This window comes from Thermobia domestica, chromosome 1 (assembly GCF_964235325.1).
Source record: "Thermobia domestica chromosome 1, izTheDome1.hap1.1, whole genome shotgun sequence".
NCBI classification, from domain to species: domain Eukaryota; kingdom Metazoa; phylum Arthropoda; class Insecta; order Zygentoma; family Lepismatidae; genus Thermobia; species Thermobia domestica.
This window is the reverse complement of record NC_137454.1, coordinates 385,465,165-385,480,501: the sequence shown is the minus strand read 5'-3', so window position 1 is coordinate 385,480,501 and position 15,337 is coordinate 385,465,165. Positions and strand designations below refer to the sequence as shown.

At 37.2% G+C, this 15,337-nt stretch overlaps 2 protein-coding genes across 2 annotated transcripts in view; one reads left to right on the top strand and one right to left on the bottom strand.

The window, feature by feature from the left end:
• The window catches only part of obe (activating signal cointegrator 1 complex subunit obelus), a 230,274-nt gene that overhangs the window by 188,571 nt on the left and 26,366 nt on the right, over positions 1-15,337 (top strand). The window contains exons 27-29 of the mRNA XM_081732076.1: positions 3,092-3,892; positions 9,588-10,079; positions 13,159-13,349. Coding sequence (XP_081588202.1) covers positions 3,092-3,892; positions 9,588-10,079; positions 13,159-13,349 — 1,484 coding nt within the window. The remainder of the gene's footprint in view (positions 1-3,091; positions 3,893-9,587; positions 10,080-13,158; positions 13,350-15,337) is intronic.
• The window catches only part of LOC145664952 (uncharacterized), a 66,668-nt gene continuing 59,540 nt past the window's right edge, over positions 8,210-15,337 (bottom strand). The window contains exon 3 of the mRNA XM_081732117.1: positions 8,210-8,996. Coding sequence (XP_081588243.1) covers positions 8,944-8,996 — 53 coding nt within the window. The 3' untranslated portion in view covers positions 8,210-8,943. The remainder of the gene's footprint in view (positions 8,997-15,337) is intronic.

The window sequence follows — 15,337 nt, the reverse complement described above, 5'->3', positions numbered from 1 at the left end:
GTTTCCAAACATGCATTGTTCAACAGAGTAGGTATGACTTTCTAAGTGACGTTTTAAACCGCACTCTCTACCATGTATTGTTTTTAAGCTGTTGGCCTCTGAAGTTCATGTTCTCACGCTTTCGACACTCTGTCACTCCTAAACGGGACGGAATTTGTCCCATGTTCACTACGACATTTTTTTGCTTCTTGTTAGATGTACTATCACCCGCCCAAATTTGTCCACGTAGTTACCGTTCACCCTGTATATATATATATATATAATGAAATGACTACATTTGTAACAACTCTTGAGCCACCCGACTGATTTCGATTAAATTTTCAACGTAGATGAGGTTCGGGCCTGGAATAGTTTTTAAGCTTCACTTTGAAGGTGCACTTTGAAGAGAAGGGGAAGATATACAAAAATGATCGAAAATGACCAATATTAATGTCGAATCATAGTTTTCGGAGTGGCTGATATGAACAGTGCCACTTCCGATGCCGTTTAAATCCAAATTCAGTCCCCATCAGTACTCTTAAGGGGGACGGTGACATGTAAAAATAATTGAAAATTACCGATTAATTGAAATCCATACTGAAAACATTGTTTTCACCACATTTTTCATCTGATATAAATATGTGTGTTTTTTTTTTTTTTTTAAATACTAGTTACAGCATATAAAAAAATGTGATGCAGGCCTACTTACAAATCAGTTTAGTACCATTGTTTTATAGTAGTATTTACAGTACCTTGTTGAAAAGTTTGTCTTCAAAGTGTCAAATATAAATCGCAATAAATTGTGTAATCTGCTGTAAAATAATAATAATAATAATAATAATAATAAAATATACTGTTTTCCGATAGGTATAAGGAGCAGATACCATACTATTTTTCGATTAGTATGATAAAATAGTGTTTCTCCATACTATTTTAACGTAAATTATATGTAAACGTTGTTATTTTTAAGTGACTGAAGCGAGGTAATCTTACAATAATGTTTTAAAAGCTGGTCATTTGGGGGGCAGGAAATCATTTGGGGGGCCTGGCCCCGATGGGCCCCCCGTGGCTACACTCCTGCTTGTTTTGCAGAACTTATATTGAAAGTGGAGTTATGAACCATGATCCTAGAAACTGTAGACCCTTGACTGAAAGCCTATAATTTACCTTTTAAAAAGCTGGAATGTAAAAGAGTTAATGAACAATTTATATTTTTAACCCTTTAAAGATAGCGGTTTTATTCTGTTTTCGCTGGCTAATTTACCGTTATGGCGATTTGTTGCGTTCCTGCAACATGTCGTCGAGTATGTTCCTATTGCTGCTATGTGCCCCTGAATACCCCACAGACATATTTTCGTAATTTTCTCTCCACTCAATCGCAAAAGAAACCGATTAAGGGTTAATTCCATGCATGCTCTTATATGTATGTTATTACGCTTAGAAAGATGCTACGACATTTAAAGAAATCCAAATACATGATCGTTCTCCTACACCCCTAAACACACCATTTGATTTGTATATTACACTGCAAAACAATGGAAAAGGTAGAAGGTGTTTCTATTTACTCTCTTTTTAATTAATATTTCTTACTGAGCTCCTTCTTGGCTAAGCAGTTAGCGCACGCGCCTTTAGCGTGGGAGACTCGGGTTTGATTCCCGGCGGAAGATGAAAATGAAATGAAATCTTTAAGTTTTACGTCCCACGGTTATGCCGGTTAGGCTAAAGGAGACGGTGATGATGAGTGATGAATGAAATGGTGGAATGAAGAAAGTGGGAGGAAACAGGAGAACCCCGAGAAAACCCACGCACACGGTGTTTGTCCACCACAAAGTTCACTTGGCGGTTGCTGGGATCGAACCCGGGACCCCAAGCACCAGAGGTGAACGCTCTACCACTGAGCCACCGCGGCCCCGGCGGAAGATCATCGGATTCCACGTTAATCAGTAGGTCTACGTCTCCTATAGCTTTGCTGCTGAACAGGATATTAAACTCAAAAAAATCAAATCAAATCAAAATATTCCTTACTGTTGAAAAGAAAATACATTTTACAAACTGTCAATTTTTGTGCAATTAAAGAATGACTCGCAAAAGATTTCTTTATTTTTTTTTCGAAATGTTATCTCAGTTAGTTTCAAAGTGGCTGATTAACTCATATTGGACTTACATCGAGCTCTTGTAAGAAGAAATGAAAGTATGCTCGAAATGTTGAGCTCCAATAGGTAAAATTTAGTACCATTTCTTGTGGCAATTAAAACGCAATTCTTGTAGCTTTCTTAACTCCACGGGAGGACAACCAACATGTACTCACGCAACGTCAAGTATTATTGAGATTACGGCACCATTTTTTTTCTAAATACATACAAAAACTTTACATTTCCAAATGAAACTATATACCTTAATTGGCCATTTCAGAAAAGTGGGGGACAACTGCCCCCTTTGCCCCCCCTAATCGCCGCCCATGGTCGAAAGCAATTATAGCTTCTACTCCTAAGTTCTAAAGTTTTCTTTTTTGTTTAGTGTAGAAAGTTTTTTCTTTTAAGTTTTTTGTATGGTTTCGAAATATTTTGTACTAGCAGATTGCCCTTTCTTCGCACGGGAAGAATAGGTTTCATTTTGGATATAAAAAGCAATTGGGGCTGAATTTGGATTTAACGGCATCGGAAATGTCACGGCTTGTCTTAGCGACCCCGGAAACTATGGATTCGACACTAATATTGGTCATTTTCGATCATTTATATATAGCTTCATCCATCCCCCTCCTCCTCCCCTACATTGCGCCGTCAAAGTGAAATGATAAAAAACATCCCAGGACCGAACCTGATCTATGTGGAACATTTGATTGAGTTCGGTGGGATGGTTTAAGAGTTATACACATTCACTTTCAGTTTTATATATTAGATTAAACGTTGCGCTTTAGGTATAAATGAATGCTGCAGAGTTCTCATCTAAATGATACATTAATCTGTGTGATTTAAGTTCTTAATAGAAAGCCTTTTTGGAGTAATTTTATAATAAACTTTGGCTTTTGTAAATTTAATGAGATCTTGCGTGTAGAAATTTTCGGATATTTTGTATAACATATAATATAATACTGTTTCTTCTCTGTTCACAGGTTGTGTATATAGCCCCGCTGAAAGCCCTAGTACGTGAACGAATTATTGACTGGAAGCACCGTTTGGAAGAGAAACTTCAAAGGAAAGTAGTGGAGCTAACGGGTGACGTGAACCCTGATATCCGGGCAATTGCTAGCGCCGATGTGATAGTGACGACTCCTGAGAAATGGGACGGAATCAGCCGAAGTTGGCAAACGAGAAATTACGTTCGTGAAGTGGCTTTAATTGTCATTGATGAGATTCACCTGTTGGGTGAGGATCGGGGACCTGTGCTGGAAGTGATCGTGTCTAGAACCAACTTTATTTCTTCTCACACAGCAAAGACTCTGCGGATAATCGGTCTGTCGACTGCCCTAGCCAATGCCAAAGATTTAGCCAATTGGTTGAATATTAGTCAAATGGGGTTGTACAACTTTAGGCCGGCAGTTCGTCCAGTTCCCCTAGAAGTGCATATTGCAGGTTTCCCTGGGAAGCATTATTGCCCTAGAATGGCAACTATGAACAAACCAACCTTTCAGGCCATTCGACAGTATTCTCCCGCCCAACCAGCGCTTGTGTTTGTGTCGTCTAGAAGGCAGACAAGGTTAACAGCACTGGACTTAATTGCGTATCTTGCGGCCGAGGACAATCCCAAGCAATGGTTACATATGGAGGAGCACGAAATTGAACAGATCATTGCTGGTGTCAGAGACAGTAATTTAAAGCTGACGTTAGCATTTGGGATCGCTATGCACCACGCAGGTTTACATGAAAAGGACCGAAAAGTTGTGGAAGAACTTTTTGTCAATCAGAAAATACAGGTAATTAAAACTTGTTAGTAAAATGTTTTACCTTTGTGTTTACAATTTCAGATTTGCTTGTATATTTCCTGTCTTTTGTATGGAGTGGCAGCTCTGGAGTTCTACAAGAGGGAAGTCACATTGGCAATGGTAGTGAAACTTGAATTAGTTCTAGAAGCGACAGTCCTATTAGCGTCAGAAACTGTTATCTGTCCCAAGAGCGACCGATTCATTTGCATTGAGATGATGGAAGAAGATATGATCCCCTCTTGTAAAATATGTTTGCCTCTGGCGTAATTAACGTCCGAGCAACCTTGCTATGAAACATGTAAGTGCCGGTGATACTGTTCGTCAAATATATTTTCCCTCTACTGTGAGTGCAAATAAAACTTACTTTAATTTTTAGTTAGATTTGACATAAAACATATCAAATAACTTGATGAGACAACAGAGATATTTTAATGAAAAACGTATTCCTACGTAACTAATTATTGAAAATTCAATTGTAATATCCTTTTTCTTCAAAAGCTTTGCTTTCTGTACCTAATTTAATTCAAATATAATTCTTACTAAGCAAAACAATATATTTTATTTTGGAAAACTTAAACGTGCAACAGTTTCACAAACGATCTTCTTTTAAGACTTCCTAAGACTCTATAAATAAAATAAGAAATACATTTCAATAATATAAGACAACTTTTAAGATCCCTTACATCTCATTCGCTATTGCCAACCAATCCCATCAGCTACAATGCAGTGCACTTTAAACAATCGAAAAGGTAAACAAACTCATAGGACAGTTAACAGTTCCTGTCGCACATAAGACTGTCGCAACTAGGACGACACCGTGAAACTTGCTTTGCACCCACCCACCCCCCGAATCACCTTTCTCCCTGTTGTAAGCTACCAAAACGTAAACTAATTGCTTAATTCACCTCCCCCCTTGTTTTGACTTATACATAAAAGCTTGTCGTATGGCAATCAGATATAATCCCTTATAGCTAGATGAACTATTAAGTGCTGCGATAGATTTGTAACTTGTCTAATAATTTCTTCGACTACACCGTGTTTTTAGATTTCTTTGATACACTCAACTAGGGAGTATCTTCTTTTCGATTTCTTTCTTTATAACATATTCAAGCTAAAATTATGCTCCGTATCATTTTCACATGCAATTTTTAATTACATTAGAATCATAGACAGAACCGAAGCTACTCTACTAAATTTTACGTAGTACATTTTATTAGGTTCTAAATCACACTAGCATGAAACGAGTTAAAGAAGAGGGAACCTTATCTTCTTCCATTATCTTAGTATGAATGAATCGGTGACTCATCTACTAGTTAACAGATCGAATCGGTCGCTCATAGGACAGTTAACAGTTCCTGTCGCGCATAAGACTGTCGCAACTAGGACGACACCGTGAAACTTGCTTTGCACCCACCCACCCCCCGAACACTGTAAATATGATAATAGTAAATTGAACATTTTTAGTTTAAAATAAGGATTTTCAAACTAAATCGGTGCTCTAGAATTTGTTCGTTGTTTCCGAAATCCATTAAATTCAGGTCCGTAAATCCGAGGGATGAGTACAGTTTTGTATTGACAGGCTTCTAAGTAACACAAAAACTTTGGCTTGGGCCATTTACTCGTACTCACCGAATCTTTCTTAGCAGTTTTATTTCTTTGCCTGTGACTTATCTTTTCCTGCATCTATGACATTCTTAATGCAGTTTTAAAGAGATTGATAATGTTGGGTTAAAAGTTTTACATGAATAAACAGGTGTTCTAATAGACGAAATGAAATTATCCAGTTAGTGTATTCATTGTGTGTGTTTCTTAACTGTATGGCTTGTTAATTATTCGAGAAACTAGTTATATATATATATATATATATATATATATATATATATATATATATATATATATATATATATATATAATTTATATTCAGGACTTGATTTGTGACCGACTGGCGTGGTTCTGATTTCCTTTTACGTTAGTAGTGCTTGCCTTGGTTATATACCTTAGTAGTGGATTGGGTCTCATTTTAAATAACAGATCCTATCTTATACAAGGCTATAGATATACCACATTGACTTGACACCTATAAGTTTCCCACATCCTGGAAAATCAGGGAAATCATTCATTTTGCGTAAAATGTCATGGAAAGCCAAGGAACGTAAATATGCAAGTGTAACATTCTCTTTTTCAATCTAACATTGTTTCCTCTCTGTCAGTTTTACAAATTGACATGTGAAGAGGACCATTATGATACAGCATTCCTATGATGACTGTGATGCAGTGTTGCTATTTCATGCTGAGGAAGTGAGGTACTGTGTGTATGTGTGTGTGCGTGTGTGTGTGCATTTGTGTGAGAGACAGAGAAGGGGATAGTTGATCATGTAAAAGCAAAAAATCGAAGTATGACTTGTGATCTTCGTGAACAACGGTTTTAAGACAGTAAAAACTACTGAAAAACCAAAATTATCAGGTAAAGATAAACTAGCTTTCAGTCTTGACTGTCGAAACTTTTTGCTGGGCACATCAAAAGATTGTGGAAGGCAGCCCTGTGAAGTACAAACTGGTACATGCTCTGTCAGGTTTGAATCCCAGGCTACAAAAGAACAATCCAGAACTTGCTCACACTACGATGAAACGCATCTTACAACCTCTGCATGAGCATAACAGAACATCTGATTCTGTACCTGAGAAAGCAAAGTGTCTTTCTGTATTGAAATTCAGAGGTCTCATGACTTCAGAGAATACGAAGAGAAGATGGACAGCATCAGGTTAGATGACTTCTTTGCACGAACATTCTGATTTGTGGAATGTTGTGAAAATGTTTAATTTCATCCCACTGCAATGTCAGCGGAGGGCGTGTTTTTAGTCAATAAGACACTTACTGTATGGAGTCAAATCGAAGATTCTCTGGTAGCACAGGGGCAGATGCATGATGCAGTTATGTACTATGAAGGTGTAGAATCTGTTCCTGCTGATCGAAGAATGCTTCTCTCAGTTCGTTCAGCTCGGAGACGCTATGATGAATACCTTAAACAGAAACGAATCCAAAGTGCAGAGGAAAATAAAATCAAAGGTGAAAAATGAAATCTAAGTGCTGAAGTTAAGAAATTGGGAGCAAAGAAGAAACAAATGGAATTAGGTTACAAACAAGAACAAGACGCTCTCGTACAACAAATTCAAGAACTGAAAGCAAAACAAAATTCTGTTTAAAAATGTAAATGTGAGAATTAACGTGTCTCAGAGTTGGCAATATTTGGGCTAATAGTGGGCCACTTTGGCTCAAGTAGAGCGTTCACTTCCGATTCCTCGCGTCAGGTGAACTTTGTGGTGGACAAACAACTCGTGCGTGGGTTTTCTCTGAGTTCACCCGTTTCCTCACATTTTCTTCATTCCACCATTTCATTCATTTCTCATCATCACAGTCTCCTTTAGCCTAGACGCCATAACGTGGAATGTAAAACTTTAAGATTTCATTTCATTTTAGGACTGACTAGCAGCGTTCACCCCGCTTCGCTGCGGTCACCCCGGAACGCAATAAACTTTGTTACTTAGATAATTTTTACTTTTTCGCTTTCAAATTGCATTAAATGTTAACATTATAGCGCCTGTCATTTATGTTAACCCGCCGAGTGATAGCAGCGTTCACCCCGCTTCGCTGCGGTCACCCCGGAACGCAATAAACTTTGTTACTTAGATAATTTTTACTTTTTCGCTTTCAAATTGCAGTAAATGTTAAAATTATAGCGCCTGTCATTTATGTTAACCCGCCGAGTGACACGGTCATGCGGGTTGCATATAAATACGTTTATTTTTACCTATGATGAACTAATAACAAAGGATTTGTACGTATGGACACTTGAATGGTCAATTATCTCAAGACACTGGTAATTAAAAATTAAAGTGATATGATAAAAACCATCTAGGGTCCAAATCCTAATAACCCCCCAAAAATGAAAGAAATTGGTTCAGCCGTATTAGCGTGATGAGCGGACAAAGGATTTGTACGTTCTCTTTTATATATATAGATAGCAATAGATCTTAGAGAGAATTGGCAATATATTCTTGACTTCATGTTATGTTGCTTTTGTTTTTTCCAAGCAAAAAAAGTCTGATTGGCAATGTCAAGGTATGTGGTACTGTATCATACATAGTATATTATTACTGTATATACTTACGTGATAAATTTTGTGTAAATAACAATTACATATTGAACATAACAAATATGCCAATAGTAATTAAAGGAGTATATTGGACGGGTATGGGGATGGAGGAGGCCATTAAAAAAACGTATTATAGAACTTGCGCCATATGTTTCTATTTATATTCAAGAATTTATGTCAGGGAAAACAAGAATTTGTGTGAGGGAAAGTCAGAGAAATCGATCTTCACTTTTATGTGGGAACCCTGCACCTAGTCTTCCGTTCTAGTCGTTGCTATCGGCTGAAGGAATTCCACTACCTTTCTCTCCTTAGCAACAGCTGAACCCTTATTGGCTCAATGCGTGGGTGTGAACTTTAATTCTCATTTTTGCCATGGATCAAGACATTTTAGCAGCACAATAGCATAAATGATTCATTCATTTTGAAAAGGCTATATTTTCAGAAGTATTACACATACACTCATGAAAGTTATATGAAACGAACTACAAAGTCACCAAGTTTATACATCCTCTACAAATGTTAAATATGTGCCGCTTTGTTGACACTACACACGTCCAGACGATACTCGAACTCATTCCATACATTTTGTAGCATAGTCCTGACAGTTGTCTGCACTGCAGCACTGATGCGTTCTTGTAAGTTCGACTAAGAATTGCGGTAGTGGGGTATATAAACAAGGTCCTTAACGTACCCACACAGGAAGAAGTCTCAGGGCATTAAATCAGGAGATCCGTGAGGTCAGGTGCTTTTCTATTTATACAAGCAACCGGTGTCCTTGAGTCACTGATACCACCGCAAAGCGCGTTGCACAGCTGTAACAGATGAACATCTGGCATATTCAAGCACACAAAAGCTTTTTTCTTGCTTTCCCTCCATTTTCGGCAGGTATTAACCCCGTACTGCTACTCCCGATCGGAAAGATGATGGGCTCGTCCAGCCACCTGGAATACACAATACAAACTTAGTGAGTTTGTACAGTTATATATATATATATATATATATATATATATATATATATATATATATATATATATATATGTAATACTTTTGAAAATATAGTCTTTTCAAAACGAATAAAGCATTTATTCTAAACCTGTACAATTACTTATTAAGCATATGGAACACATTTACAATAGTAATAATAATATAATGATTCACCTATAATGTTCCTCCAATAATTGTGTTTTAGCCAAGATTCCAGTTGCTCTAACTGGCAATTTTATTTAGGGCAGAATGCTTAAATTATTTTCCTATGCAAATCTTTAAATAGTTGCCGCAACTTTATTTATCTTATTAAGACCTCACTAATCTTAACCTATTGATATATAAAATGAGGCAAGCATTATAATATTACTTTACTGCAGCAACCCAGCTGTACATATTTTGATTAGTATTGTAAGAGTGAGCTTCTGCCTTTGTCACTGTTAACAAACTTAATTGCCATGGAGGCAAATTCATACTACGGAGCTGTCAGTATGAAAAAAAGAAAAAATCTCAGGTTTTAACTAAGCTGATCAATTTTCTTTTTTCAGGTATTGATAGCAACGGCAACATTAGCGTGGGGAGTGAACTTCCCTGCCCATTTGGTCGTGATTAAAGGAACTGAATACTATGATGGGAAAACGAAGCGATACGTGGACATGCCAATCACGGATGTGCTGCAGATGATGGGTCGTGCTGGACGCCCACAGTATGATGAAGAAGGTGTGGCCGTAGTGCTTGTTCATGATATAAAGAAGAACTTCTACAAGAAGTTTCTCTACGAACCGTTCCCTGTAGAATCTAGCCTTGCGGAAGTGATCCCTGATCATATTAATGCTGAGATCGTTGCTGGAACTATTAAATCAAAGCAGGATGCTTTGGACTATATGACATGGACTTACTATTTCAGAAGACTACTCAAAAATCCTACATACTATAATTTGGAAGCTCTCGAACCAGATAAAATCAATTCCTTTCTTTCTGGGTTAATAGAGCGTGTTATGAATACGTTGTTAGATGCATATTGTATTGAAGTAGAGGAGGTACGTATCATTGATACTTGTATATAAATTGTTGGTGACTACAATTGTAGATGGAAAGTGAGGCAAATTTCTCAGATTGATGCGTCAAGGAAAACTAAGAGAAGTTAAGCATTAACTACTCAAGCATGAAGTGTTGACTCTTTCCGATACAAAGCATACTAGGTTTGACATGTGTGAACGTCATGACGTAGCTTAATATTCATTGACATTCGTTTGTATTGTCTGTTTTCGATCAATGTTGCCAGATCCGAAGATCAAGAAGTATCGAGGTTGTGCTCGAAAAGTAGCGGATTTGAACAATTCGTAGCACAAACATAAAAAAATGAATTATTTTGAAGCTTTACACTTTTACTAATCATATACATCGATTTAATAGAAATATCTGGAGTTGGAAATATGTCAGATGACTGAGTTGGCAACAATCAGACGGCGACTGCAGTTCGGACTGTTGGCAGTGGTGTGTTAGGGCAAATTTCATACTACATCAAGAGCAGTAGAACTGCAATGTAGAATGAACTGGCTAGACAGTGATAGCATATAATGGGTGACCTTTCTGATTTTTAAGGAGACATGTTCGCTTAAGTCAGTTTGGCAGATCCTTAAATACACTTTGCAACGTTTATAGTGTGATCTTGCACTATTTTTCACTTCTTTAAATTATTCACTAAATTCTTTATATGGGAGCCATGCATTTATTGTAGCTCTCCTTAGTCATTATGTTAATATGAGTAACACAGTTAAATTTGCGATTCACGTTTACACAGCTCCGTACAATTATTAGGCCTAAGGATTAACTGAAACATCAACACAATCACTGATACTGATGTTGTTAGATATGGAGATTAAAAAGTGTTAGAACAAAAATTAAACTAGTATGGAACTTTAATTCCTATTCAATTTACATGCCGTATTCTACTGTTTCGATTCACTGTTCGTCATTGCTTTGAGGCATTTGTCATAGCGTTGCATCTCTTCGTCGTAGAGAGATCCATCTCTTAATGCTTTAAGCTCGTTGTCTTTCTGGAAAGGATTTTCAGTGCCTGAATAAATAAAATTTGCTTGGTGCAGGATCGGGGTTGTAAGGAGAATGACTGAATTGCTCGCCTTCTTAGTTGATCATCATTTACATTCTCGCGTCCTTCGTTAAATTATCGCATTCCGTTTCGTACCAGCAAGTGCTCCATTAACTTCAACATTCTGACGATTAATTTCATCCACTTTAACGTACCCTGCAGTCAAGGAATGGGTCACAGACCGTATTTCACATCCAACAGGTTTCTTGATTTTCTTAAACTTTATATATATATACACACACACACACACACACACACCACGCTTCGTACACTTTGCTTTAGCATGTCTCAGACTGGTGTGAGTCATTTTCTAATGAATCAGAGAAATTGGCATGTACGTTCATCAACACGACTATAGAATTTTAGTACCAATATTTGGAAACTTTATTTTCTGAATGTTCTTCGTATGATTAGATAATATGGGTCTTAATTTTGTTTTTTCTTTTGCCTTCAGGATTCTCTAACTCGCCTATTTCTTCGACGTCTTCACCAGTATTATTATTATTATTATTATTATTATTATTAGTAGTAGTAGTAGTAGTAGTAGTAGTAGTAGTAGTAGTAGTAGTAGTAGAAGAAGAAGAAGAAGAAGAAGAATATTATATTTAATTATTGTATATTTATGTATAGTGTGTGAAATTTAGTGACGTCAAGAAAATAGAGTACGTCTCGAAGTAAAATTTTCTTAACCACTTATAGTTGAAGGCAATATAGGCCATATATCTAGTGTCAGTTATCGGAATGTCTCTACAAACTTTCCCGGTTTTTATATAGTATGTGACAAAATAAAATAGAACAATACATATACAATATGTGCTATTTGCTTTTTTTAAAATGACTATATAATGTGATCCTTAAGTTTTCTTGTTTTTCCTGATTATGCACTAATAACAATAAAAAGAAATTGAAAAAGCATTCCTGTAATTCAAGAATAGACTTGGTTCAGTGAACTGCATGATTGTTTGTAGCACAGGTTAAGGAACACAAATTAGTTAAAACTGTAATGACCTGTAGTGCGGAGCTCACACACTTCGTAGGGATCTCTGCGGCTTATTCAGCAGTAAGATAGCTTCAAAGCTCAGTTGACCCAAACCCAATTCATTTATGGGTTTATTCTGTAGTATAGAATTGTGAGTGTTTTACATGTTGGACGACCTTAACAACTTATCCTAGGAAACCGTGGAATATTAGAACGTAAAATTCGAAACAGGCGACCAGAACCAGTCACCATCCGTCATGAGGTTAAATCGGTATTAGGAATGTGAAAATCTGTCGGAACATTTCATACCGAATCCCACCAGATCGGTTATTTCGGCTGCACCTTCACCGTTCCATATCACCAAGTCAATCGTATCTTTGCATCATCGGGCGTAAAGAGTGGAACACTAGAAATTAAAGATTCGTTTTGTTACTCCGACGCACGTATACAGATGTTACGTTTTCCAGGAGAATGGCTGCTGTTAGAGTATATTGTGCTGGTCATGAAATACAGTATAGTCGTAATAAATGTTCTCTTCTTGTACGAGATCAGACCATTAATTTTGTTTATTGTACAGAGATACTTCCAATACATGGAGATTAACAGTTAGATAATGTGTTACTTGGAAGATCGTAATTCTAGTATCACACAACAGTGGCTACAGGCATAAATGAGTATGGGCCACAACGTTTATCAAACCCGACTGAACCACTTAAGTCCTGATCAGATCCTACATGCCCAAAGTTTGTAACCCAACAAGCGAGGAGTGGCTGCAGTCCTTTCTCAACTTAGAAAGGATTTCTTCGTAGAGTTCCTCGCATGATCGCAAGACGTTGTGGCTTCATGGTTATCGATACCGAAGTGGCCTTCCGAAGATGTGTAAGGGTAGCTTCCAAAGTACTTCTTTACTGAGTATATAGTACAGCATTAGCTTATAACTTATTCAACTTTCTTCCTGTGCAAAGATGTATGTGTGTTTGACTTGTCAAGTTTAATTTTTAAAGTTATTATCGTCTTATTCATCTAGGATGGAAGAGGTGTCCGTCCAACGTCGTCCGGTAGAATTGCGTCGTTTTATTATTTGTCACATCAGACAATGCAACTGTTTCAAGACAAGTTGGGACCAAGTTTATCATTTGAAGAAGTGTTGCAGATTCTGTGTGATGTACATGAATATGAACAGCTCCCAGTCAGGCATAACGAAGATATTCTTAACGGGTGAGTTTTTATTTATTTATTTTTTGTCTAAGTTGATAGTATTGTGTAGGTTGTTGTTGAATTTCTTGTCATAAACTTAGGAGACGATTCCTTATATCAAATGAAAGAAAAAAGTTCTAATAAACATGGGTCGAAAAATGTCTCCTTGCAGAGTTACAAAACGTCGAAAATTCAACAGATGTCACATGAAAACGCCATGGTTTTATAACCGCCACCAGGTTATAGAAGTATTTTTTTGTGGACGCCCTGTATATTTCGTGAAGACAGTGATTATTATTTTCGATTTATACTTTATTCTGCAACGCACATAAGTTCTTTCTTTGGTGGGAATTGCTTCTTTCCCACACAATTGGACAAAGAAGTCTTTCATCGTTTTTTCATATATATATTTAAAACGTTGCTTTCGCTGAGAACATTTCAGTTAGTGACTAACCATTTCAGTGTTTCTCCCTGACTCATTATATGCATAGTATATATTCTATAGTCAATGGGAACTGAATTAAGTGTTTTCTTTAATCGCTTATGGAAACATTATAATAGATTGGAGAAATACGGACTGACCAGATGTTTCAGTAACCAAAGTGGCACCAACTGTGTTGTTTCGTAGCCCGTTATCTGTACTTTCTCACGCCAGTGTTATCGCCGTGTCTAGTGCATTATGGGCAGTTGACTAAAATTAACAGAAATTGTTTTCTATATTCTGTTTGTATGTGCATGCAGGTGAGTAACTGAGTAATTTTTGAAATGAACTGCCAACACTATTCCGTTGACCATTGCAATCCGTAGCTTGAGCTTGGACGCTCGAGGAGTTTGACTACAGGTCTGGAAGATGCAACCACGCATCTCGCGTTGAACTTCAAACATCAGTTGTGTTAAGGGGCACAAGCTATTTAGCCGATGAAGGACGATTTCTTACGGCTAGCCCCAATCAGTGAAATCCTAGGTCCTCAGACCTTGTGCGTTTAAAAAGTTATATTCGCGCCCTCCAATATCAGAATTCAACTGTGAAGACCTTCTTTTCGTTTATTTACTCAAGATTTACTTTTACGCTGCAGGACTTTTCAGCGTAACAACTGGATTCATCGTGGGACGATCCAGACAACTTTTCCCCAGTGCGAATCCCCCAAGTGTGTTCATGGTGTGAGCAAAGTATTTATAGTGATACCTAAATTATAATCATATATACATAGAAAGGGCTATATCTCCCGAATAGGGCAAAACGTAATTTCAGCGGCAAAATTTATTAGTGTCCAGTGTTGTATTCATTTCTCTTCGTTATTTTTTTCAAAATAGTGTTCCAATAAATAAGTATAGTGTCAATTAATCCAGTGTGTTTTCGTTGTGTGTATGAGTGATGTTTGTGTGTGTTATGGTCTGGATGACCGTCTGATCGTCCGTGAGGTTTTCGAGACGAGACACCCGAACCTCTCGGCGCCTAATGCTCATCTCATTATTGAGACCGACGAGCTTTTTGGGAAACAGTTTGTAATCTTCTTTGGAGAGGTCTTCGTCGTTCTGTCCAGGTAAGTTAAAGTATCAGGAGTATACTTATTGGTAATACCACGAGCCGAGGACAGCGATCAGATCATAACTACAGGCGGTTACAAATAAATGTTCGCCCGAACATGGACCTCGACCTCTAGCCGGTTACATATAAATGACAGCCCGAACAGCGACTCGAACTTGAGATTGGTTATAAATAAATGACGCCCGAACTACCGACCCGAATCGAGACCGTTGGTGCTCGAATACTTATAAGATAAATATTTTAATATATCACTTCTTTTGCAGCTTAGAACCAGTAATCTGAAGGAAAAAAAAAAACTTCTCTTGCAGGTGATTTTAATAATATGTTTTGTGATAGCATATTTTATTCTAATTGTATGTTTTAAGCTTTATCTTGTTCAAGATGGCATATAACGAAGCAGATTTGTTTACTAAGATAGCTTCAGTTTTTCAAAAGCATTTAGATAGGTTAGAAGGAAAGC